Source organism: Gymnogyps californianus, chromosome 7 (assembly GCF_018139145.2).
Source record: "Gymnogyps californianus isolate 813 chromosome 7, ASM1813914v2, whole genome shotgun sequence".
NCBI classification, from domain to species: Eukaryota; Metazoa; Chordata; class Aves; order Accipitriformes; family Cathartidae; genus Gymnogyps; species Gymnogyps californianus.
This window is the reverse complement of record NC_059477.1, coordinates 32,647,191-32,673,532: the sequence shown is the minus strand read 5'-3', so window position 1 is coordinate 32,673,532 and position 26,342 is coordinate 32,647,191. Positions and strand designations below refer to the sequence as shown.

General features: G+C 40.5%; 1 protein-coding gene across 5 annotated transcripts in view; it reads right to left on the bottom strand.

The window, feature by feature from the left end:
* Positions 1-26,342, bottom strand: part of KALRN (kalirin RhoGEF kinase) — a 523,968-nt gene that overhangs the window by 251,413 nt on the left and 246,213 nt on the right. For all 5 annotated transcript variants that reach the window (XM_050900356.1, XM_050900357.1, XM_050900358.1 and 2 more), the window contains exons 9-10: positions 20,986-21,117; positions 14,345-14,575 (exon numbers count right to left, since the gene is read on the bottom strand). In XM_050900356.1, the coding sequence (XP_050756313.1) occupies positions 14,345-14,575; positions 20,986-21,117 (363 nt within the window). The remainder of the gene's footprint in view (positions 1-14,344; positions 14,576-20,985; positions 21,118-26,342) is intronic.

Genomic DNA, 26,342 nt, shown 5'->3' with positions numbered 1-26,342 from the left:
TGGCAGAGTTGGCTGGGCATTTTGAGAGCAGTACTTGCCCATTTCCTCTGGGCATTGGCTGAGCTCACGCAGCCCCAACCTGCTCCTTCACTAAATGCTGTCATCTAAGATGCAAGCTCCCCAAAAGGGAGTGGGAATACACATGCCTCTCTCACCCTGCGAAAGAACTTCTTTCAACTTAATATTGCTTTCCTTTCTTGAAGTTCCCATTCATCAAATGTATCCCACTTATCTTTCGTTTTCTTGATTAAATATTTTACTTGATAAAATTTGGCAACTGCCTCTCTAAAAACATTCCAAGTAAGAGAACAATAGACAGACAAATGAACAACTAATGTTTCTTCCTTAATGCCTGGATTGTTACTAATGTTCCCAGAATATTGTTTTTAAGGAAATTAAAAAAAAGAAGAAAAAATATCTTCAGGTTAAAAACCCCGTTGTGTTCTTTAAATGCTGAACTTCTTTTAGAGCAAGTTTCAAAGCCGTGTGTGGGTGGAGAAGCTATAAATAACCACATTTATGCATGTTCCTTCTGTACAAGACACAGAAAATGTGCTCTGCATCAGCATAGAAAGATGCTGCTGTGCTCTGCATGAAGCTTCTCGAGGCTGACAGGTAGATTATTTCTTTTGCAGTTATGCTGCTGGTGTTGCGGTTTGTGAGTCTCCTCTCCAACACTCAAGAATCATACCTGGCACTTAGCTGTAGTGTCATGAATTAGCAATACTAATCAGATCTATCAGTCTCTTACGAGTGGTAATATTCAGAAATACAGAAATATATTTTTACCTAGGGCATATAGCAGATTTTGGTTGTTGTTGTCCATAGCACTAGTTAGAACAGTGATTTTGCTCCTTCTGAGGCTTTCCTTTTGCTCTTTCTGAGGCTAATATGCTTTCCCCAGGTCTCCATTTCTTGTCCCATGTTTGTCCTTTCAGATCAGTTTTACAGGATGCAACTGCCAGGTCAGTCAGGGCTGGGGCCAGCTGTAGTCTTAGGTCTGGCTCCCCCCATCTGGGCTGTTTGCTTAGACATAATCCGTTTTCTGAAAGAATATCCCAGGTCTCTCACAGCTCCAGAGGATGGGAAGAACACTGTCCCAGGCAGGGTGGGCATTGAAGCAAAGGGAACCTGAAAAGCTCTTGATTTTTTGCTCAAGCAAGCATCCATTTCATTTTCCTCTATGGTCATTTCCACCTCTTTAGCGTATGCTCTGAAGCTCCCAGGAAGAGAAATACCTGAGCATACTGAATGTCTGGCCCAGCTTCTTCCTTGTGTGCACTGAAGTAGAGGATCTCTACAGCTCTTAAGCACCAACAGATGAAACAATATCCTAATTATTAGAAACCTCTTGTATGCTGAGTTAACAATGCTCAGATTATGCTGTGACCACGTGTACGAGGGGTTTTTTAATTCCTCAAATAATTATTAAGCATCTTGTGTTTCCTGCTACCTCTAGTAACTCTCTATTTTGCTTCTCTGGCATCAGACCAACAGAAAAACAGCATTTGCAGACCTGATAGTAAGTAGAGACACCTGCAGGACCCAGCTGATTTAGATTTCTGACTAGAAGCTCTGATTTAGACTTCTAAGGTGTTGACCTCCAAGTTGTTGTTACTAATGACAGCTATCATCACAGCTAATTTTCATGTTTGTGAACACAGCATCACAATGCTGATTTTCATGTTTGTGAGGAAAAGCATTCTGATCCTATAGAGAAATTTGTGCATTTGAAAGTGTGGCCTTTTGTGGCTTGTGAAGTATTTTCCTTGTTTATGTTTGCTTCATTTTTTTCCTCAGTGGGACTGTCCAAAACGTAAAGGGTCCCCAAGAAATACAGCAAGTACACAGGAGGGAAAAAGGAGCTACCTGAACTCTTTAGAAAAGTAAGTTATCCTCAAGTATGTAAATAGAGCAATTGGTTTTAACTCTGCCAGTGACAGATGTGCCTACGGGCTTCAAGAGAGGAAACAAACCAAACCTAATAGAGAGTGGATAAAGATTCAGGAAAAAAAAGGACTGTTCTTCACAATTCCAACCCTGATCAGCTTTATGGCCTCTTTCAGTGCCTCAGTTTCCCTGTCTGTAAAACGAAGAAAGAAATCCACTGATAGATAAATGTCAGACTAAGATAACAGTTCAGATAAACCCTGAACCTATTTACTATGTGTTTTTTCAGCTCCAGCTGTAACCAGAGCATAACTGTGTGAGGGTAGGCAGAAGTATAGTAGTATAAATGTAAGTCGGGTAGGCACCTAACTTGGGAAATACACTCCTTGTCTACTCAGTAGGAAAAGAGCAACCTACTTGGCTGTCTCCTAATTTCAGTGCTCTGGGTCACTGTCTGGACCTGTTACCACTGTACTAATGTGAGATTGCTCTCCTAATTTAGACAGTACCATCTACATTTTGACAGTATCAACCCACCTAAACTGTTACTAGTTTAAACAAGATGTTTAAAGGCAATTAGCAATTAGAAAGGACTGATAAAGCAAGGATGAGCTTTACAACAGAGTAGTCTTCAATGCAGGCACTATGCTCCAGGCCCCATATAGGCACTCCCCACTTTACGTGTGTTGTTTGCTTCACCACAGAGAAAACTGCTGATTGACCAGGACATTAAATAAAGTGCTGCTTTAGGTTACTGTTGGGAGCAGGTGATTTAATCATCTTGTTTAACAAGGCTTACAATCACAGCACACAGCAAAGACAGGTTTAGTAAGAGAACAAATCCCAACTGGGACAAATGGGTCTTGGTACATAGTCTCATCCCAGTAACAGAAAAACTCACCAGGATGGCACAAACCTGCAGTAGTCTTAAACACCCCTGCCAGGGTCAGAGCCCTTTGGGGCTGAGCATCATGCCAACATCTAGGAAAACATAACCTTTCCCCCATGGGGCTCTGACCTGATTTGAAACTAGAGGCAAAATATGAAAGTGCAAACAATGTGGGGAAGGAGAAGTAGGAGAACAAAGATGAAAGAAGTGCCCTGAATGCCAGGAGTGGCTGTTCTCCATCAGGGACTTCTCTAGGATCTCTTGTCTTTTAAATAAATAGCCTGATGTCTCAAACATTTTATCTCCCAGTTTAAGATACTCTTATGCGTCAGGCCGTGCACAGGGAGAAAGGAATGCAGCGCAAGGCTGTGTTTGACCTCTTGGCAGGGCTCCTCTGCCACTGGGTCCTGCCCAGGGATTCAAATCTGCACCACAGCATTTCTCCTGCTGTAGGGACACTGCAGCATCTCTTCTGCTTGCACTGTCTGTCTGGCAATCACTGCTCAGGCAAACCAGCTGCGCTTGACACATGGTGTCCCAGGGCAGAGAAGTCACAGCTTAGTACTGCAAATAAGTGGGGAAAGGGCTAAGTTACTGTGGTGTGTGGGAAGCTTTGCATGTAGCATACAGACCCTATGCTGAGCTAGGCACTCAGTATGCAAGACACAGCAGAGCTGAAATAAAAAGCCCAGGACGTTTGCATCACTGTGTAATCTACCCATAACTGTACGGCTGATTCCTTCTACATGTCACAGCAGAAATGGATCCTGTGAGGGTTTTGAAGGGTGAAAGGCCAATGACCTTACAGATTCACCAAAGGAGGCCATGGATAATGGCAATGAGAAGCTGTTTGTGGGGGGCAAACAAATGGATGCTGAGCCCTGGGTCCCCTGGCAGACTGGTAATGCAAGAATAAACTAGAATATACATGCAAGCAGGACCAGACTTATGAAAAGCCCTTTCAGCAAGGAACAACCTTGAGCTGTTCAAGAGAGAAGAGGAGCCACCTAAAAGACTCCAGGAGTGAGAGTCATGGGCAGAATGAGGGGCAGAAGTGGTTGGGGACTTCCCCTAAAAGCATCTTTTTAATGAAAAGTTCAGTTTCTCCCAAACTGAAGTTTTCTGTGAAAAACTGCTTGCTTTCTTATTTTCTCCTAGCTTGGTGGCTCCCAGAATACGGTATCCCCTCATCCTGAATTTCCTTCTCTTCTGGTTTCCTGACACCTCATGCACTTTGAAAACCTGAGGAGGTAAGCAAGCAGAAACAATACCTCAAAATACATTATGATTGTTTAAAGTTACTTTTGCTGGAGGGAGAGGGAAATTAAAAAAAAAAAAAAAAAAAAAGAGTTTCATTTTGTGGTTCCCTCCCCCCCCCTTTCGTCCTTATTTGGGAAGGGAACTGTCTCAAGGTCAGAATGTTCTGTATGTTGCTGAAGCCAAAAATAAAAACAATTTTCTCCATCCCTCAACACACGTCCCATCCAAAAAAATCCAAAAGGCAGGAAAGAAACAACAAGTAAAGAATTATCAAAACAAAGGGAGGAGAAAGGTAAAAGACCAATGGACAGGCCTGAAATATGTTTGTTTTGCATGTTTTCACATTTGAAAGACATTTTTGTTAAAAGGGAACCATAGTGTAACATAAAAGAAAGTTTATAGCTGTAATAGTATACAGGAGTTTGAGCCAACCAGCTCTGTCTAAATGTGCCTGAAGGGTCACCCCAGCCTAGGCAATAGCTTCCAGAGCTACAATCCAAAAATTACAACTTTAAAAAACAAGCAAGAAGCTTTGTGTAAGAGTTCCTTATGAGGAATATGAAACAAAAGAAGTTGCTTAAAAGTCTCCTGTGAGCTAAAACACTGTGTTTAGTCCTAAACAGAGCACAATCTCTCTTCCAAGGACAGAAATACCAGAACTCTTCAGTCAAGTTGGTTAGGTAGGGCAGCTACCGAAACAAAGCACAGCCAACAGGAGATGCTGACAGAGCAAAGATCTGCTGCAGAGCACAGCTGTATGGAGCAGAGCTAGTAAAAGTAGTTTGTAGCATGGAGTAAGGTAGAGCTGCTAGAAGGAGGAGCAAGAGCTAGTGGGAATGACTAACATGGAGAGGAGCAGCTAGCAGAAACAGGTCATGGTGCCAGATCAGCTCAACCTAAATTGGGCCTTGCTACTCAGCAAGACATAATAATCTCAAATCATGAGTACAATTCATTACCAGAGGGCAAAAGTAACCAGCTGGCTGAGCAGCTGCTCCGTGGAAGAAAACACAGTGAAATTGTTATACTTTAGGAACTAGCCATCATTACCCTCTTTGTTGTCTGGCTAGGTTTTTTCCTCACTTCAGTGAAAATAGCTTTTGTTGGCCATCAGTCAAAAGCAATATGAAAGAGGACTGATCACTCTGAGTGACAGGCAGGATCATGAAAAAGCTGGGAGGCCATGTGAGGAGATAATTGGAAGGAAGGATCAAGGGAAACAAATGGAGTAGAAAAGAATGACTATTTTGGACTCCTAAACCAATGCCTAAGATAGCATATTTATTTCTTAGCATAACAGACCCTTATTTCATTTTTAGATAGTCCCAATAAATCCTGTAAGACCTTTTCATAAGGGGTAAAACTGGAGTAGCAATGACTTCGAGGGTTTAGAGCAGGGATTTGTGAATCAGACGTCCTGACATGAAGAGTTCTAGTCATGAAGCTTTCAGTGACCTTTGGCAAGTCACTCAACATCAACCTTTTAGAAAGCCCATAATCCTGAGATGAAAGAAACCACAATAAGCAAGAAGTACTACTGTTATTGTTACTTCTTAGAGTTACAGGGAAGAAAGTCTTGTGGCATTCCAGCCTACGTTTATTCAAAGACCTTTTTTTTCTCCATGTCCTTGGTGATGATTACTCATTACAGCAATTGCTTTCAAAAAATATACATATTTCTGGAGAAAACTCTACTTTATTTCTCTTCCTTCACCACTGCAGCCCTACAATTTTTGTAGGCCTAATCAGTAACAGACAAGCCTGATTCTTTCTCTTCCTTTGCCATGATAATGAGAGCCAACAATGCCTTTCAGAAACAATAAACTACACATCATATTTTCAGGGATGTTGACATGCAAACAATCCTGGGATAGAAATAGACAATGAGGATATGATATATAAGGAGGATGATTCTGCTTAAGCATAACAGCAAATTTTAACAGTTTGCCTAGGACTGATTTCCTTGCAGTTTGCTGCAAAGAAAATCCTGGATCAGAAAGGCACTGAGTGGCCTGGAATGATGGCTAGAGGTGCTCCGCACCACACAGGATTGGGTTCTTGCATCCTCATACATCTCACCCAACATTAGGTAATAAACTGAAGGTCTTGTCTGAAGAGCCTACCTTATCATTATTTCCCCAACAGTCAACAGTAAGAGAGGGAAGTATCCAGGGTACAATGCAGATCTTAGACTGTCATTCTCTGAAGATGCCAGTGTCTCTCCATTGACTATAAAAGGAGACTATGCATTAGGCTCCTGAGTTGGATGATTCAGTTACACTCCTAAAGACAGGTAGGATAAATCCAGACCACAGATAGTTGCATCTACATACAGAGAACTAACTGTATCTTTATATCACCTTCTCCATTTCTTCATATTATGAATTATGTCCTCTTCATCCACTATGAGGTAGATCCAAAACCTCAGTGAGTCAGTAGTATTTCAGAGGGTTTTCAGAAGGCCTTCTTAGAGGTTCCTAAGCTCTCAGTAAGAATCCAAAAATTTGCAGTTGAGGAAACAGCAAAACAGACCATCTGAAAGGACTAGGTCTTGAAGGACAGACAGTGCTCTAAACAAGAAAAACACTTTTTGGGGCACAAAGGATTTTTTTTTTTTCTTCAGTTCCTCTTCTCACTTCAATAGGTTCAGAGATCAAGCTGGCTGGTTCAGATTTCTTCAGATCCTATTTCCCAAGACAGCTGTGGAGCTCATCAAAGTGTTCTCGTACTGCTCGTGCATCAATGCTAAGTAAACTTCAGTTGGTAACTGAAGCTGGCCCCTGAAGTTTGATATCCCCAGCATTACTGCTCTGTGTGTAAATTAAAAAGTGATCTTTATTATTTTTTAATCACTGACTCTTTAAAAGCACAAAGAACAATTGTCTGCTTGGCTTAATAACTATATAGAGGAAGAAAGACACAAAGGTTATTTCCAGATAATTTCAAGTTACACTTTAAATCCAGTTATGAAGATGATAGAGTATTGTTAATCATCAACCCTTAAGGAATTTCCAGAATAAATATCATTAAATGAAAAAGTAATAATTTAAACCTATAGTTCTTTGTGAAGAGTTTTGGCACAAAAAATACAAGATAATACTCATCTATATTTAAAGAGCATTGTCAGAAGTTTAGAACAGAGCTCCCTCTCTCCCACATGAGTTTGAAGTATTTAAAGCAATTAACTTCTTAGGCTGATAGCCCGAGACCTCTCTGAGGTGTTCTTATGCCATACAGTGATCGCTGGTTACAGGGTGCAAAGGTGACTGCCTGGACAGAAACACAGAGCCTAGCTCTATACCAACAGCCATTGTCTGAACATGCTCAAATATCGAAGTGCCACATATTTGCACTCCTCACTTGGGAAGCTATGCTGTGGCCCTTTGAAGGGCAGATTTCTATGCCAGAGTCACTGGTAAAGAGGAAAAATGCATGTTATTTCTTTCAGCTGTGTTCTTTTTCCAAGAACCCTGTCCTGTTTGGGTTGGACAACCCTGAGCGCGCTGTCCGTAAATGCTCCATGTCTTTGCAAGCTAAAGGAACTAGAGAAACATCCCTATGAAATCACCAGAAACTGAAGAAATATGTGGGCAATATTCTCCTTCCTAGCATGGCTGCCTTGTGCCATGCTGGTCATTGAGTAATAGGGATTGTATAGCTGTGCAGGGTGCTCTTATTCTACTACTCTCTCTGCCACCATCAGAGCTTAGAGATACATATACAGCCAGTAGAAATCATGTGAAACTCCTGCATAATCCCATGCCACTGTGGGTTCAAATTAAGGAATGACAGTCCTTTTTTAACAGTTCAAAATAAGCAACTAAGTCACTCAGCAACTCTTGTGTTATTTAAATGGCCATGTCATTATTAATTCATTTCATAATATCTGCAGGATACTAATCAGCACAAATATACCACCATTTTACTTTCAAATCAGTGTCAGTGTCGGTTACTTGTTAGTCCTCTTCAGAAGATGAGTGGGGCCACAAATTTCTTCATTGCCTAGACTTGCACTCACATTGCCTGAAAACGTGCCAGTTCCTTTGGCAGGAACAAAAGGAAGGGAATGAAAATTGCTCTAAAGAAGCAGTTGCCAAGATGTTTTATTGCATGGTCTGTGACGAAGAGTGGATGGAAACAAACAAACAAAAAAACCTTTTACTACAAACGTACCATCCTTTGCTGCATAAATAATAAAGCAGACAAGTACTAAATAAGAGGCTGTTAGAGACATAACGTGGGTTTGGAAACACGTGCACATCTTACTAAGTTAGTCCTTTAGAGCTAAAAGTTGTATGGTGATCTATCAGAATTGTGTGGTGAGATATTTATGTCAGATAATAAACCAGGTGTGGACACTCTGGCCTCAACAATTGCTAGAAGGACAGGATTAGTGAAAATAGAGCTATTTATCTCTCAGTCACAGATAACAAAAGGTTGTTTTCTCTCCTGTTACATCCCATTGGGAGAAGATTGCCAAGCAGTTTTACCAGCATTGACTCCTGAGTTCCTTTTTCATTAATTTTTGGGGACAATACAACCATAGTTAGAACCTCTACTCACTATCAAGTAATACTTCAACCTTATGGCTGGTAAGGTCACACATACCTTCTAAGCTCAGAGAAAGTACAGCAGTAATACTTTGAAAATGTAAACATGTAAGTGACAAACATTAAATGCCTCTCATTACTTGATAAATTCACCAAAGGGGCTGTGAAAATTCTCTAGGATGCTTTGAATTGTAACATTTTAATTAGTGATCTGTCAGCAGTAGCTATTTACAGGCTAAATCTGCTCAGATGGCACACAGAGCATGTGATTTATTTTTGCATGGTACTGTGGCTGAAATCATATGGTAGTAAATATAATATAATCTTGACTTGATTATAATGTTCTTTTTCCTTAGCAATTGTTTACAAATAAATCTCTTGTTTTACAAGACCCAGTGAAGGTATTATTGTAAAAAAAGCATAAAAGGAGATCTTTAGTCTGATCTCTTCTGTCTTTGAAACAAACTATGACAAGTTGGAAAACTACAGAATGTTGGAGAACTCTTCATTGCCTTGAAGTGATCAAAACAACTGAGTGTATGCGTGCATGTGGGGGGGGATGTACAGACCTAATCCTCTAAAATTTTGTTTGAGCGCTAAATGAATCATGAACTGCCTCCAATACCCTAGCATTCTTCTGCAAATGGACTACGTAGATCACATGTATCACATGAAGTCTTCAGCATTCTCAGATAGTGTATGGAGAGAGATAGATGTTGGCAGGATGTTTTTCCATACAAATGATGTCAAGATCATGCCCTGATCTGTTTTCTCGGCCAGTAAAAGCCAGACACATTAAAAGTTAAAGTGCTTGGTTATGAAGAGAGACAGCCTTTCCTCTGCAATACTTTGCAGTCTCCCACAACAATGGCAGCTGGTAAATGTAATGATATCAGTATGGCCACATGGCCTTTTTATCCATCACCAGAGGCAGATAACCACACAAGGAAACCAAAGCTATGTCCATTAATGTATCTGGGCATGAAGCCAACAGAACACAGATCCACAAATTTAGAGAAATCCAGGTGAACCTGGCACTGGTCTAGCTTGACCTTTCAATAACCAAGAGGATTCGAGACATCACTACAGCTGGTATGGCAACAGTCCTAGCTTTCTTAGTACGTGCCTACCCTCTTGCCAGTAAGCATTCGTTAGTGTCATCTTGCTGTTTACCACTGGTCTTCATCTGGCATGATGGGCCTATTCGATTTTGCCATGCAGAGCCACCAGAGCTAACTGAAGGCTTTGTACATAGCCAAGAAACTCCACTAGCACACACAGTACGTCTACATCTACCTATTTTCCAGCTCTTCCTTTGCAGGCAACCATCACAACCAAGGTGAAGCAAGAAGGAAGCAGCACCATCAGTGGCCTTGAGAGAATCACATGAACCTGTGGAGAAAAAGGCTGCCTGTGTCAGGTTAAAGTGTTGGTGTGTATGTATGAAAATGATGGAAAGATTGAGAATTTCCCTGAGAAGGAATGAAGCCTGCAGAATAAAAGTAGCAGTTTGACTATTCTGCCACGAAAGTGCTTTAAAATACCAAGTTCAAGTCTTGCGCAGACCATTTCAATAATGCATCTGATGGGTCTCCATTTTCCTTCTACTTTAATAGGTATGCTTCAGGCTTTACAACTTCACTTGAATGAGTTTATGAAGTGAGAGAATTCAGACAAAATTCTTGCCCATATGAAACAAAGGGGACGGGGGAGGCAATGGGGTGAAGAACAGCGTAATAAACTTACTTCAGCTATTTCTAAGGCTGCTTGGTAACATCTGCTCATGGCGCAACCCTTATGCTACCCTTGCTGTTTCACAGTGTTGCTGTTCACAGGGGCAAAGGGAACATATTAAAGTGGAGTGATGCATGCAGAGGCAGACAGGGTAAATCAGGATGTAACAGTGGAAAGCAGTGGAAATTGGAGACAACATGAGAACAATTTCATATCTCAACAGAAATGGAAATGGTGTTAATTTGCTGGTAAATAGTCTGCAGAGGGGGAAAACCCAGAGCAGAGAGGGTCAAAAAGGAAAAGGTACCAAAAATGGGCTGAAGCATCTGCAGCAATTACAGAATATCAGTATGAATGTCAAAGCGATTTTTTTCCTCCCTTGCAGGGCAGAATCTCAGCACCTCCTCCCACAGCTGTGTTCTAAAAGGATCAAACAGCGCAGCTCTTTCCTATCTGAAATGATAGAGAACTTCTAAAAAACAACTGAAGCAATGAAGTATTTACACACTTGGCAACCCAACATTTTTATAATGATCCTAAATACTTTTGGTGTTAAAAGAGTTCCTTGTCAGTTCCTGCCTGCGTAGAGCCTCATAACAGCTCACAAATTGTCTTAACTGCTATCCCTTCTGTGTGAATTGTGCTCCATTTCCTGTGAAGGCTGCAAATGCAGTTTCATGCCGTTTATTTTCTTTCCTTCTTTAAAATGCTATATATTCATAACTTGTTGTCCTTAGCACACCATTATTTACCTTGGTTCACATGTGCAAATTGACGTAATTGTATTAATACATAGATGTAATAGCAAATAATCTTGTAAAATGTCTGATGGTGTGAGGTAGTGATTACTTCTAATGATATTTTATAGCATAACATTTACATTAATATTGTAACTTGGCAATCCACAGTGTTTAAACTTTTTTTTTCTACAGCACAACTTGTATTTTGATTATGACATGACTGTAAGGATGCCTGACTTTCTATCTCAGAATAAAAATTACTTTTATTTCTTTTAATCCATCATTTTCAGTATTTTCAGGTTTTGTGCGGTTCAAACTGAAACCCAGCTAGAATCAACAGGATTTCCTTGATAGTGTGTAACTATCTGAGAACATAGCCCTGACCTGCCAGTAATGCATACAGCATGTAGTCTGGCCTTGCATATGGTGCAGAATACACCAGGAATGATATGAACAAGCCCTGTTTAACACAGCTTAACCCTTAAATCCAGTCCAAAAGGCACACACTTGGCCTACATAAAGCCTTCATCCAGCTAACCACTTTTGCAAGACCGCTCTATGAACACATGATATTGCATGCCTAAATACTTGATCCCTCTGGCAAGACTAACTAGAGTAGTTAGGTGAGGAATTATTGGTCTCTCAAGATTCATAAGAATCTCTTCTTGGAAATGTGTCTTTACCAAAAGCTATTAATGTTGTTAATGGCAGACTGAGAGGATGCAAAATAATGCTGGAGTCTGTATTAAAAACATGCAACACAACAAAACCTGTCCCTATTCACATCTGCTTTTAACACAAGATTGATACAGAACAGCTGACATGAAGAGAAAGGTATAGATGAACAAGTGAGGGAGTGTAGGTTCCGACACGGAGATCATCTTTCACCAGAATTTTTACTGCACTGGCCAACAGCTGGAGAGGGTGAGCCACGGGACATCCTGATAGGGAAAACTGCATCTGTGAGAACACGTTTAATTTTGAGCTGGATGGAAAGGGAAGAGGAGCATCTTCCTTAGAGAAACTACACTGTACCATTACTTGTCTGGAAGACAGTGAAGTCTAATAAACTCAGGGCTCTTCTGTCAGGATTTGTTCTCTCACATCTTTCTTTTTAGACTTGAACCAGGAAGAACTCAGTTAAAGGTTATTAAATTTTGACAAGGTATCAAATTATTATAGATAAATATTACTTAGGTTAGTGACAACACACAGGTAGACAGCTTCACCTGCCAACTGATGGGCATTTAACAAAATAAGCATAATAGGAATTGCACGACAGATATATAGGAGGTGATTATTTTCAAAAAAACCCCCATCAACATACTCAGATATCTTGCTCCTCCTCATGGAATCTACACTTCATATTTCTGTTTAGCTGATAATTCATTTATGAGTTACAAAGCATTTATCTTGAATAGTACAGATGTTTAGTGAACAGAATGATTCATCTCTTCCTCTCTGCTTTCTAAGTAGGACAAAGAGATGCCTCCAGTAAGTGTGTGCTAGGACAGAAACATGTCTGTCATTAAGTTGTTGCTTCCCAGATAATAACTACCCATTAAGAGAAAAATTTGGCAAGATTGCTGCCAACAGAGATCACATAGAGTAATGCTCTCTAAAGGGATTGTACTCCAGTGACTCTTACTGCTTGGTTCTTTTCCTCTCACCAAAAGCCACAGTATGTACAAAAGACCTGTTCCTTTTGAAAACCAGTGACACAGCCTCATTGCCTTGCATATGTGGGAAGTAAAAGTCTGAATGGGTTTCATGAATGAACCTCCTAAATACTTCTACTGATTTCAGAAGATGTAAGAGAGGAAGTTTCGGGTTGGAAAGATTGAACAAAAGTGTAAATCACCCTAGGGGATGAAGAATGCCTAAGATAATATGGATTCTTATTGACATTATATACCATAATTGGAAAAAGCATAACAACATCAGAATTTACAAGCCTTGATTTTTGAGATTTTAACCCCCAAACTATATTAACTTCATATAGTTTGCAGAGAGTATTCTGAATTCCAAGTACATGCTCTATTTAATATATAGATTATGAATTTCATTACCATGCAGAATGTTTGCTGACACATAACGAAAGTGAAGTTGCTTAAATTAAGCATCTGTTACATTCAATCCCAGTTTTAGTTATATATATAGCATGAATATTTGTGTGGTTTTATAGGAAAAAGTGAGCAGGTGGAAATTCTGGCAAACTTTTCAAGACTGACAAAGAAATGGTCGTACATATTTGCAAAGGATATCTACAGCTGCAGTTCTGTCTGTGCTGGTGTACTTCAACTATGGCACTAACAGGACCACAAATTTGCATGTTGAATAAAAGTTGCCTGTCTCCTGTCCTTGCTGGTTCATGTCTATTTTGCTTGTGACGGCTTTGTCATTCTGCCTCCACCTCATTTTTCACTTGGAGGAAAGCAATGACATAAAGAACCCCAGGGACGTTAGAATGCTCCATAAACATGATTAGAGCATTCAGCCTCTTCATTTAAAGCAAGTACCATATTGCTACCAACATCTGCTTCAGGCTGTAATGGGGCCCTTAAACAAACCACACCATCCTGAATGAGCAGAGTCCTGTAACATCTGTTGATTGTGCTTGCATATTTGGCAGCTACAAACATGGCATCTCATACTTACTGTCAGTTATGCTGTTGTGCTGGTACACAAATGGATTCCTTTGGGAGAGGAACGTTATTCACCTGGAGCTCAAGTTCTCAGATGTGAGCCTGTACCGTATAAACTGTATTTCTGTGAGTGGGCTCTGCACGTTGGGGTGTGCAGTTCATTTGCGCCAGTAAACTCATAGCACAGGTATGTGGACTCCATAAGCGGTAATAATGCAAAGATCATCTAAACACCATCACCAAAAGGTCTGTATCTGTATTGTTTCCGCATAGGAAGGTGAAATATACCACAGTTCAATTGCTTTTTACACTTGAAATTCTTTTTTCTATTAAACATCACTTTCTCAAGAACAGTAGAGTACCTACAGCTAATTGCTCACTTGTGAAAAATTAACCACTGAAAAGTGTCACATTCTTGTGGGGAATGGACTGATCAATAATCAATGGACTGACTGATGATTTCCAACATCAAACCAAGAGGTACTGAAAGGTGCATTAGGATTTTAGCATATTTCTAGCATAGATAGAGCTGTGTGTGAAATCTTGGTTATGGCAATATCCTCTAGATGAGTCACCAAAAAATCTTTATGGCTGCAAAGAAAGGCCAGTCTTTATCTCCTTTAGTAATGATATTACCTGTTGAACATCCTGTTGGAAAACACAGAGCTGCAGCCTTTGATGTAGCCGGACCTTTCTGTGTTGCCAGATGCTCTCTAGGCGCCGCTGGTGATGCAGGACTTCATGTACCACATCCAACACCTGGTGAACAGCCTTGGAGTAGTTTGCAGTAGCAGTGAGGGATTCAGAATTCCCAGGGCTCAAGGGACGCTGTAGGACATCCAGCAAGGCTTTTCCATCCTGGCTCACCTGAGTGAAGAAATAGGTCTACTTCACTGCACTGATACTTAAACATCCAATAGCTGACAGAGAACAGTCTAGCTGATTCTTTTTCCCCTGCGTGTTTTCCTTATTTTAGTCAAAAAGGAAGAAAGACCTCATAACATCTCTTTTTGACTTGTACTCACACATTCAGCACCTGCCTTTGCTTCCTAGTAGGCCTGCTGTGTCACTCAGGAGGAGCACAGATACTGCACTGCTGGGACTTGCATACACAGAGACAGAGATCCCAAGACTATATTATGTTCTGACACTCGGGCACTGAAAATTCTTGACATGTACTAGTTGATGACAGGTGGCATTTGCAATAGCGGGCCTATTTTTGTGAGGAGGTGGCATTTTAAGAAAACCACAGATGGCAGCGTCATTCATATTCTGTATGATAAGGGAGAGCCCTTTACTTCGTAGGATTACTAAGTATGTATATATGTTGAGAAGTGTGACATTCCGATTCTGTATTTCATTCGGTGGCAGTGAAAAATAAATTAGTATGTGATAGTGATTCTTTTCTTCCCCAGGAACAGCTCAGAGGGACCTATAGTCTCCATTTTCAATGGGCTACAAAGTTTGCTGGCAAATGCAAAGCCCTCTGCACATGTGCAACCTTTTTTGAGCATATTAAAACACATTTGCAGATGCAAAGGCATTTGGGCATTAAAAAACCCCAGAATGCCAGATTTTTTAACGCCAGATTTTTTCCTGGAACATTTTCTTATTGCAGGGGCAAAATGAAAAATGGAACCATAAAAACCAAACTGCTATTAACAAGTGTGTGCATGCACTGGTTCTCTAAATATGGCTTTTTAAAATATTTTTCAGTTGCAGATTGCAAAGTTAAAATATTTTGTTCAACAGAAATGGTAAATGAGGACACTATCGGAATCCCTTTCATCTTCCCAGCCCCCTTTTCTCTTTTCCCTCTGAAACAAACTGCAGTGAAAATGACAAGATTTTCTGAAATGTGTTTTTATTTCAATGCAACCACAATCACCAATCTTGCCAGAGAATGGCTTAATGAATGTTTTTCATCCAATTTAAATTTGAACATTATCAGTCAAAGTTAAAACACATCTCAAGGATTTCCAAGTCTCATTTATTTCTGTATTATAAGTTGCTTGTTCAAATGCAGCAAATATCCTTTAATACCCAAACCTGTGTCTTTTGGCAAGCCATGCTACATCCCAGTCTGTTGTAGCAGTGTGTATCTGGTGCATTTTCAGAGAAATCAAGAGAGCCTTTGAGAGTTATACTGGCAAAAGTGGGAGTCAAATCTCATCATATTTATGACTATTAGGTGGGCTTAGGCAGATCCTTCGAGATTTTTTAAATGTTCAGGGCAATTTGGAATTAGATCAGGAAATAACTGGAGAGTCCCTAGGGAGTGACTTTCCATACTCAAATTCAGTTGCTGCTGAAGACCAGCTGGAGCAATCTGCACATGCTGGAGACTTCTGGGGTCACAGAGGGAACGATTGTGCTCGCCAACAGCAGTAGATAGTGGCGATATGAGGAAGGATTTTAGGAGGAAACACTGAGGCACAGGTGTTACCTTGGCAACATTATGGAGGTGGCAATAGCTGCTAGGCAGGAAGAAGCAGCTTCTAGACAGGGAAGGAGACAAGGCACGCTACATCCTATTTTATCTGTGGGAAGATAATCAGCAACAATTTAATCACTGGGAGAGGAAACCAAGGGTATGCACACACTTGGGAGCAGCTTATTACACCAGAAACTCACTCTTTGCAATGGCTAAATTCACTGTATGGATTCAGTATGTTCCTGTTACTGGCCTTTGCGCTTACAGTTGGTCTGAATCTGTCCCTGGGTCGTGTTATAATGCTTTTCGTATAGTCCTTGCTGATTTACACTGATAGAAATCACAGCAGAATCAGCACTAACAATAAGGGTTCAAAAGTTTACCAGTAAGAGATACATTATTGCACAGACAATATGACAGACATGCTTTACTCAGGACAACTTTCCTGGAAAATTTGTGCCATAATATAGACCTATTCATACCTACTCCATCTCGCAAGTGCAGGCCCTGCATGTCAGTTCCATTTTGAGGGGTCAGATCCTTGGGTGAAATATTCTGTATACTAACTATGACTGATCAAAACACCAGACTAAATTCAGTCATCTTACAAAAAAGTGCTTTTCCAGAGCTGACTAGTGGGTGAATATGGCCAACAAGGCCTTTACAATAAAAAGTCTAAGTGGGAGGAGCAATGCAGAACAAAAAGATTGTTTCAAAGGCAACAGCTTGTATGGCCCTGCTTCATCCGAAGCTGAGACAGGACAACGTTCTCCCAGATTTGTGGTGTAAGGGAAAGAGTTAGTACACTTCTGCATTCCCTCTTACTCCTTTTTCTTCTATAGGATTTAGGCTTTTATCTATTGCATGATAATTTGTTCCTGTTGTCTGTCTAAAAAGCCTCAGAAATTACAAGTTATGATTTTTCCCTGATGGGCATCGCCTTCCAGTTCTTCTCTGCACAGCCAGAGATAAACGCCAGAGTTCAAGTGCTTGTGTTGTCTTGTTATAATCATTAACACAAATCAGAGGCTATTAGAAGTGTTATCCTGCTCTCCAATTTACATGCTTGTCCCATCATGCTGGAGTAAATATATGGCAAGGAGCACAGTGACAATCAGGTAACCAGTAGTACTCAGTATTTGCAAGGATTACATACATATTCCAGGATTTCATATCTTCTGCAGCTCTGAAGTTCTTTGGCTTAAAAAGTTTCTTTTCTGAAAGTATTTTTGTTGTGAATATTACTGCATTCCCAATCAATGGGCATAGAAGCTTTGTGCTCTCAGAGTTCACCAATGAACAGGTTTCAGAAAGGACGGGAACAGCTTCACAAATGGAGAAGCTACCTACTGTGCTCTTTCAGTCATTTCCATGTTCTCCTTCTAACTGCAAAAATAAATCACCAAATCTCTTTTCATGTGAATCTTTTGAATTTATCAAGAACTGTGCAAGGAGACAAGCATCAACAACCCAGCTTATTTGCACCACTTCACTTACATCTCACTTACGATATATTTTTAAGAAGTATTGCAAAAGTCTTAAACTGAATAGACCTGCACCCAGCATGACTTGCAGTCCCTGTAAGGTGTAAGTGCCAGTGCTGCATTTGTCAAAGCAAATTTGACCATTTCTCACTTATTTTGAAAAGTACAGAATTGCTGCTGGACTCTCTGGGAAGGTTTAACTCACTACCTGACACAACACACGTATACACTCCTGTGATATGGTGATATTCCTGCATTTTGGCTTCATGGTAGAAGGGCTAGGATGGGCAGTATGCAAATGCTTCTGTACAAAGTTATGTGACCTTGGGTGAACCAAAAAATAGATTTTGTTGTGCTAGTGGAATAATCTCCACGGATGCTGTATACATAGCCAGGGAATAAGTTAAAACATGTAGATGTCCTATATAGTGGGTCAGAAAGACCTCCAAAGCCTTGCAAGTGACTAGACTAATGGTGCCATCTGTGAAACAGCTACAATTTGCAGTAGGAAAAAAGTTGGTCTTTAGAGCAAATATATCATGCCTCTAGGAACAGACAGTAAAGTGCAGTTAATCAAGTCACTGTGAACAAGACGCTCTTACCATCAACTGGGCTCAAGCCTGACTGGAGAAAACCTTTCCCTCTCTCCCTCCTGATTTTTACCAGATCAGTACAGTCCTCCATAGGGTTGTCCCAAGTTTGTCTCCTGCTGTTCATCCACTAGAAACACTGGTGGAGCAACATAAACATACCCTGGCTAGAGACATATAGAGGAACTCTTTTTGCAAGAGGGGAATCTTCCAAAGGCATACATCTCGTGTATCTCCTCCCTCCAGCACTGCTCCACCCAAAGTAAAAGCAAGAGCACCACTTGATTCTCAGAAGAAGGAAGAAGGCCTGTTCTTCCAGCAGCTTGGCTTGGAGCAGCAGAGGATTGCTTAGCTGTGGATTGCATATCAGGCTTATGGTCTCTGCCTCCACTATTTCTGAGCTTCACTCAAGTGCAATAAAGGAAAGAAGGCAAATACTTATGGCTACAAACATGGCAAGATGGAAAAAAAGAGTCTCCCTAAGATTCTTCAGGTGTCTTTTCTTAGGTTCCTGCAGTGAATCTGAACTGCTTTGTTATACTCTGTAAGAGAACAGAATAGGCCCATATATCCTATTAAAAGTTAATTAATATCCTATTAAATATCCATATAAAATGGTTATTCCGAGGAATGTTCATTCTTTTCCAAATCTCTTAGAATTATAGGAACAGAGATTTTCAATGACTCTTCAGGAAAAGAAAGGAAAGAAAAAGCTACAATTTTCATCCCACCATAGAGAGCTCTGAGGAAAGAAACATTATTTTCTATGGGTAAGGGACATTATCTAGATTGGAGAAATAGGCATGTGGATAGGAGGCAGGACTCCTAAGGCTTTTCAGCTCACCATGTAGCTGTGGAAAAAGGGATGAACATTTCTAAAATAACAAACTGTAACCTTTCTGGCAATTCTACATACTGTTTAAAAGTGTACTTATTAGTAAAATAATATAGAAATGTTTTAAACAGCAGTGTCTGTAACAAGTTATAGCTTTCTGAGAAAGCATCAGCAAAAGCAATATGCATGTAAAAGGTTGCTTTTGGTAATGAGTTTTAAATGAATTTTCGTTTCACAAAAAGTAAGATTGACGCTAATAAACAAAATGCCAGTTTCAAACATTATTACTTTCTGTTTAATCCCAGTTTAACTTAATTTTTAGAAAAAAAATTTAAATGCAATCAAAAAAACTTACTTTCACCTGACTAGGAACATGTACAAAATTCACAGTTGCAACTAGAGGTCGACAGGACGGTTCTGTGTTTGCTCACACAATCCGCTGTTCCTGAGAATCCTGAGTATTGAATAAGGAATTGCCCTTTGTGATTGCAACCCAGACTTGCTCATTCTAATTGACTAACTCCCAAATTCTTGCAGGTGTTTGGAAAATAAGAGATTTCTCTCTAACGTTCCTCACATTCATCATCAAGGTATCTGCACAATTTCACTGTGTATGCGTGAGTGCCTACCACCAAGCCTAGATTAGTAAATCCTTTTCTCTTCTATTTTATCCTATAGATTCTTCCAAGAATACGATGACCAGAGCAAGGCCTGAGCATGGAGGAGGCTGTTCTGTTCTGGAGTCTTCACTTGGTAACTTACTAAGTATAGAAAGCACTACCACAGTCCTCCAGTCCATCTTGGAAAATCCTGCAAGGAGTAAAATCCCTTGATATCTAGAAAGACAGTCAAGCACAGCACCATACAGGGAAATGAAAAATACAACTAAACCCAAGCATTCAGGTGATCTGTGGATTACTTTCCAACAAGCTTGAGTCCTGGAGACATGAATAACAGAATAGAACGGATAACATACATGGCTTCCCACCCCTAGGGTAATTTGCAGGTTGGCCTATGTCTAGGGTGAACATCTAGACTAGCCTCATTCCTAAAAGGAGTCTTCCCAGATGCCAGGGAGGTCCTGCAGCCCTTTTGCAAAATAAAGTAGACTAAACACAGACCCTGGCCTGCACAGTCAGATGCACTGGACATTGGCTGTTTGTTGGTAGCTTTTATTTCATGCTGCAGCCTGGATGGGGGAAAAAGCAAGTGAAGAATTTTATGGTTTTTATGACAAAACACCAGGGAAAATGTTTTAGTCTTAGCATCCTTAGCACCCTCTTTTAAAGGAAAATAACATATACCCTATTTAGGTCTGACATATTTGACAACAGTAGATACCAATACATCTGCTATGGTGCCTAGGAACATGGTTTAGTGGTGGACTTGGGAATGTTAGGTTAATGGTTGGACTCAATGATCTTAACGGTATTTTCTAAGATTCTAGATTCTGTGATTCTATCATCTAAAGCACAGTCTTTTGTAGCATTCATTGTCATGAGGACCTGACATCTCCGTGACTTTGTATATTGAAGGAAAAAGCCTTTGGCATCCTCTGTTCCCACTAGCATACCTGTGCTAGGGCCAGGACTCATTCACAGAAGGAAAGCAAAAGGAGTAAAGCTACTGGTGGCTTAAAGGGGTTCCCTGTTCAGCAAAGGCAGTGAAGCGGCTCTTCTTTGGGGTGCCAACACTAGTTCTAGATTTCATTTCTGTATGGGCTTTGGCCCTCAGATTTGTCCTGTTGTGCCCTTACAAGCAGATTGCTGGGAGTCACCTCCTACAGCCTGGGATTAGATCTGTCTCCTTCTTTGAAAAAGTTGCAGAAATGGAAAGCAGAACCTATCTCATTTAGAAAAGCTAAGCTCCAAAATGCAGTCAAATATCTGTTATCACTTAACAGATACTCACATTCTTCTCTGGGAAGCACATACCTCTGTGTAGGCCTGGGTTACTTGTTCATACAGGGTCTGATGATGATGGATGGCCAGTTCCAGGTCTTGCATTTCTGAGGGGAGACCTCCTTCACTGCACATTTTGCACCAGGCGTCCACACCTGAAAGGAACTGAGACAATTCCGGGAACAATGAGCAACAGTAACACAGAACAACATCTCATCAACATTAGAAAACTTTCTTTTTAGAGTGCCATATATGACTGCAACAAGGACCGAGGAAAACGTAACAGTTACAAAGGAGTCCTTTTTGGGCACCCTGGAACAGCACGTTCCTGTCACCTCCTCAGTACTCGAAGAACACCTAGATCCAAAGGAATGTTTTCTGTTTCTTCTGGATTAAAAACAAATGCTCCTTTAACCAGGCTCAGAAAACACCCATTCTAAGAGTCTTTGCATACCATGCAGGGAGGCTACAACTTTGCATTCCAAAAAGGGAGGCTGCAATATGTTTAGAAAAAAACATCAGTGTGAAGCACAAAAGGACACAGTTACAGCTCCAGCTGTATTTGGCATTGTCTCAGCTGTCAGTCTTCCCTCAGTCGCTTACCTGTCCTTAACACTACTAATTTGAGCAACAGAAAACTTCCATTGAAATCAGTGCTGACATTCATTTCAGTGAAAGGCAGACAGTCTGTATTCAAGCAGTTCCCAACCCAGGGCCAGCTCAGTGGGATTGCTAATAGGATACCAAGGCTTTAAACCCCTGGGTCACACATTTGATTCTGGCCCAGGTCAGCAGTGACCAGATACCATTACCATCTGACGGCTGCTAAGCAGCCAATGCAAAATGAGCTGCTGGTCTCAGTCCAGTTCCTGGTGGGCAGACATCCACGAAAAGGGAGAAAAAAAAAACATTGCCATTGCAATTGATATGGTTTAGCACCTTGGTTGGAAGCCTTAACAGACAGCCAGAAACTGAACAGCTTTGGGGAGCAGAGGGATGGAAAAAAACGTTTTTCCACCTTAAAGGCCTCCAGAGCAGTGCTGATGCCCTTTGGCAGAACAAATTGGGGAAGCTCTCCTGGGTGCTGCCTGTTCTGTAAAAGAAAAGAGGAATTTAGTCTCTAAGGTTCCCATCCTGTTTTTCTTTTAAGCAGGGCTTACTTCAATGACACGGCTCACATGTTCATATTTTGTCCATACTAACTGCCTAATGCCACCTCATTACTTCTTATTAATATTTTCTCTTCCTCCATCTTTCTGTTAAACCAGCCTGCCATACTTTGGGGCTATTTATAAAAAAGAACAGGTAATTACACAACAGATGCAGTGCCCTGCAGGGTGAATGCATAATGCCACAAAACCACCCCCAGGATCACAGCTCTATCCACTCCTGAAGTGTTCACCTGTGGCTTGTTAGTAAAGCACTCGCTCACAGCGTGAAGGGCTGTGAGATTCAAAGCAACGAATTTCAATTCAACTCTGGCATCAGCATTCTTTTTTATTAGCAGTGTAAAGCTATTCACCATGCTGCTGTGTAATCAAGGCTATAAAGTGTTTGCATTGTAAACACTTCTTTTCAGTGCACAAAGATTCAGTGACAAAGACAAATTCCTCAACTTTCATGTCTACAAAGTACAAATCTACCAGTGAAAACTGTGCTTTCTAGAAGTCTGGAGGCAAGGATGGTAGGTTCTCTTGTGTTGGTCTGACTCCTGATCTGTTGAATCTCTTCCGATGAAATCCCCAAACACCCTTGCATAAAGCTGAAGTCATCATATTTTGTGCCAAGGTAGTGGAATTCACATCATTTCCTACGCAGTTTTAAGAGCACGGAGCTGAGATCAATCCCTTTTGGGGCTGTTACATGAATCTCTTGGTCGAAACAGTGAACAAAAGACCTTTACACCTTATAGACCAGTGCTCCTGCTGCTGGAATCACACTGTTATGACTCTTATCAAAACTGCTGAATTCTACCAATTTTAGTACAAGCTCTTATAGTCATGTTACTCATATATTGCCATATCCCCACACTGTGATTTGCAGAGTAGGTGGGAGAAGTCTCAAGAAGATCTTATGCACATAAAAGCATTTCCACCTTGTTGTCTCACATCTATCTTTCTTTTGTATATCTATTGTATATAGACAATGTCACATCAACAATTACATCGGTAATTTCACTTCTGCCACTAGCAGAAGCAGTTGACATCATCTGTTTTAAAAAGTTTTAAGAAATGCAGCCTGTCAGTGTTTTACTCTGATACCCTGAAACAGTGCATAGTGGTCTGTGCTGTGTGTGTAGATTCACGTAGGGAGAGCAAATTTTTTTTTAAGGATTTCTGCAAAGTGTTAGTTCATACCATAGGACTATTGATTTAGGTATTTTGAAAAAAGCAACTATGTTAATTTTTATTAGTTGTCACACACTGTGGAAGGCACAAAAATCTTTATTGAATGTAACCCTTCATGCTAGAAACATTCATATCACAAAATCACCATTTGACTGAGTTGAAAAAAGATGCATTTAAAATTGTAAATTGCTAACTGTTAGGTTGGAACAGGAGCTGTTACTGTCCGCTGGATACTCAATACCATTTAAATTAATTGCTTAAATTTCTAGTTAGCCCATAGACTAGAATAGCTCCTATTGGGAACATAAAAGCTGCTTAAATATGATTTGAAATGACAGGCTCCAATAATTGTCCATGTTTTTCAAGACTTCAGGAAAGATTAAGAAAAATTTCTCCTAAAAAATAAAGAAGTCCTTAAGGTACCTTTGTGCCTCTGATCCAAACCAAAAGTGACTTTAAAGTAATGACCTACGCTTACTCCTGACTCACAACCTATTCACCTAAGTTCCAAATTCTGTATTGGGTCAGGTAATAATGTATTCTCAGACCACTTCTTACTAACTTTCCTCAGGGACTGCTATGCTGTATCACATGGCTGCTCCAAAACACAGCTCAGACATTTTGTAGTCCATATTTCTCCACATTATTTGCATAGTCCTTGCTTACTGCTTGCTAGGCCTCTGCGTGGAAGCTGCAGGATAACCAGGGTGGTTCTCCGAGGCCCCAGAGAAACTAAAACCAAACTCTAGTGTACTTTCATGCTCCAGAATGGCTGTGGGGAAAGATGGGAAGGTGGCCACGAAACTGCTTTCCTCAGTGACCTATAATATCTCTTGATGCCCTGAATTTTTTGTATGAGGCTAATTGTATATTTCCTGTTGTTGTTTCTGGAATTTCCCTATCTAATGCAGAAGTTGTCTTGGTCTTATCCCTGCATCTTACAGATATCAACTGTCTTTTCCTTTTCTCCCTTTCCTCAAATTCTTCCTCCCTTTTTTCTTTTCCTCTGTTTTCATTTCCTTTCCTCAAATAGGGGAGTTCAGGGTGTGCTTAGAGAGATCCAGGCAGAGATGAGAGATGAGGACAGTAGTCTTCCTGGTTGGGGAGTAAGGTAATACGAAACAAACAGTCAGGGGTCAGTCTTCAGAGAATCAGCATAAATGTCTAGCGTGTGCACCTAACACCTACTACTTTAAATAGTAATTCTGCTTGTGCACTTCTGAGGGTAGACTCTGACCCAGAATTAATTGGTTGAGATCTCTCAGCTGATTGAAAACATTAATTTGTTCATTTTGACAGGATCTGTAGAGTGAGCATCTTATGAATACTTTAGCACACTTTCAGAGATTACATCCAAGAAAGGGAGGACACCTGGTATGTCTGCTTCCCCCATCTGGCAGTTAGTGGGCCGGAATCTCATCTGGTGTAAATCAGCACAGTTGTCTTGAAATCACAGTGAGATAAGGCATGTTCTCCTACGTTCTCTTGCAACTTTGAATAGCCTCAGACATACCTAAAGATACAGAAGCAGATTCTCTTTTGCACTAGAATATCTCCATGCTAGCATGCGGAGGGGGAGGAGAAAAGAAAAAAACAAAACAAACAAGAGATTTGTAGCAGGTGGAATTAAGGGACATTTGGGAAACATCTCCACTAAATATCCTGAGTTGTACCTTGACCTGGACATAGTGGTTGTTTGGAATTTAGTTTACTGGCTTTTGATCAAATACACATGCTGAAGGAAGCCTGGCTGGAGGCTAAGTTGGCTAGATTTGTCTTTTCTTTCTTTCTTTTCTTTCCTTTTTTTCCTTTTCTTTTCTTTGCTCTTTTCTTGATGATGGTTTAGTATGTACAAATTGTGTTTAAAAAATTTAAGGAAGACATACGTGTGTGCGCACACACAAAAAAAAGAAGAAAAAGAAACTAAGCAAAAAAAAAAAAAAAAAAAAGCTTTGATCCAGGAACTCGTTCAGCCGAATCCCATTCAACATGCCACATGTATCTGCTATAAGAGCCAGGAAAGCAATGTGATTCTGAGGCACATGAAGACAGATGTGAGGTTCAATTCCCAGCAGGGTTGACTCAGCCTTTCATCCTTCAAGCCAGACAAATTGTATTCTGTGCAGTTTTCTGTGTGGGGTCTTTAGGAAAAGACCTTGAAAAACAAGTTGCTTCCTGCTCAGCTTGCATTTTATAGAGATCATAGAGCTTTTCATAAACCTCTGTCCCAAGCCAACAACTTCCTTGCAGGCTGGGGTGTGCCAAAGGCTGAAAGATTATGGTCCTAATAGACTTGCTTCCTGTTGGCATCACAGCGAACTTCAATCAATACGAAGGAATGAACAAAGAGACTGTAGCAGCATATTGCACTGGAGAAGGAAAGACAATCTGCATATCAGATCGGTATGAGGGAAGCAGGGGTACACTGTGGGAGAAATGGTTGGATCCACAATGAGATTACCTTTACTGACAGAACAAAGGGAGCAAAAAAAAGATTTGATCTGGGACAGAGGAAATAGTGGGTTTATCTACATCTTTGCTTCAGAGATTTAAGCTTTATTTATTGTAAAATAATGAAGCCCTGATTTGAGTTAAAAAAAAAAACAAAACAAACCCTGGGTGATGCCAAATAATAAACAGTCACATTTGGAAAATGTTTGATAGACAACAGACTGAGTTATTGACCAAATCCCAAATGCCTCACTTTTTATACTATACAGAGGTCAAAAAGCTAAATTATTAGCATTCAAGTCATTGGTTTATCCTACCAGAATTACTAAAGCAAGGCTGAAATTTTAGTCCTGGCTAACGGACACACTGACTCCCACATTTCTTTTTTGCAGCAGTCTGAGTTTACAGGCTTCACATCAGCACTTATCTTCCACTGAATTGTCTCTTATTGCAAGTGAGGAACAACTGCTGTTCACAATTAGCAAATTCTCCTGTCTGCTTAGTAATGAGAGACTGGCTTCTGTCAGGCAGCACAAACTTCAGTTCCTTACGAGAGGTGCAAAGGCAGGACTGGGTTTTTCAGATCTATGC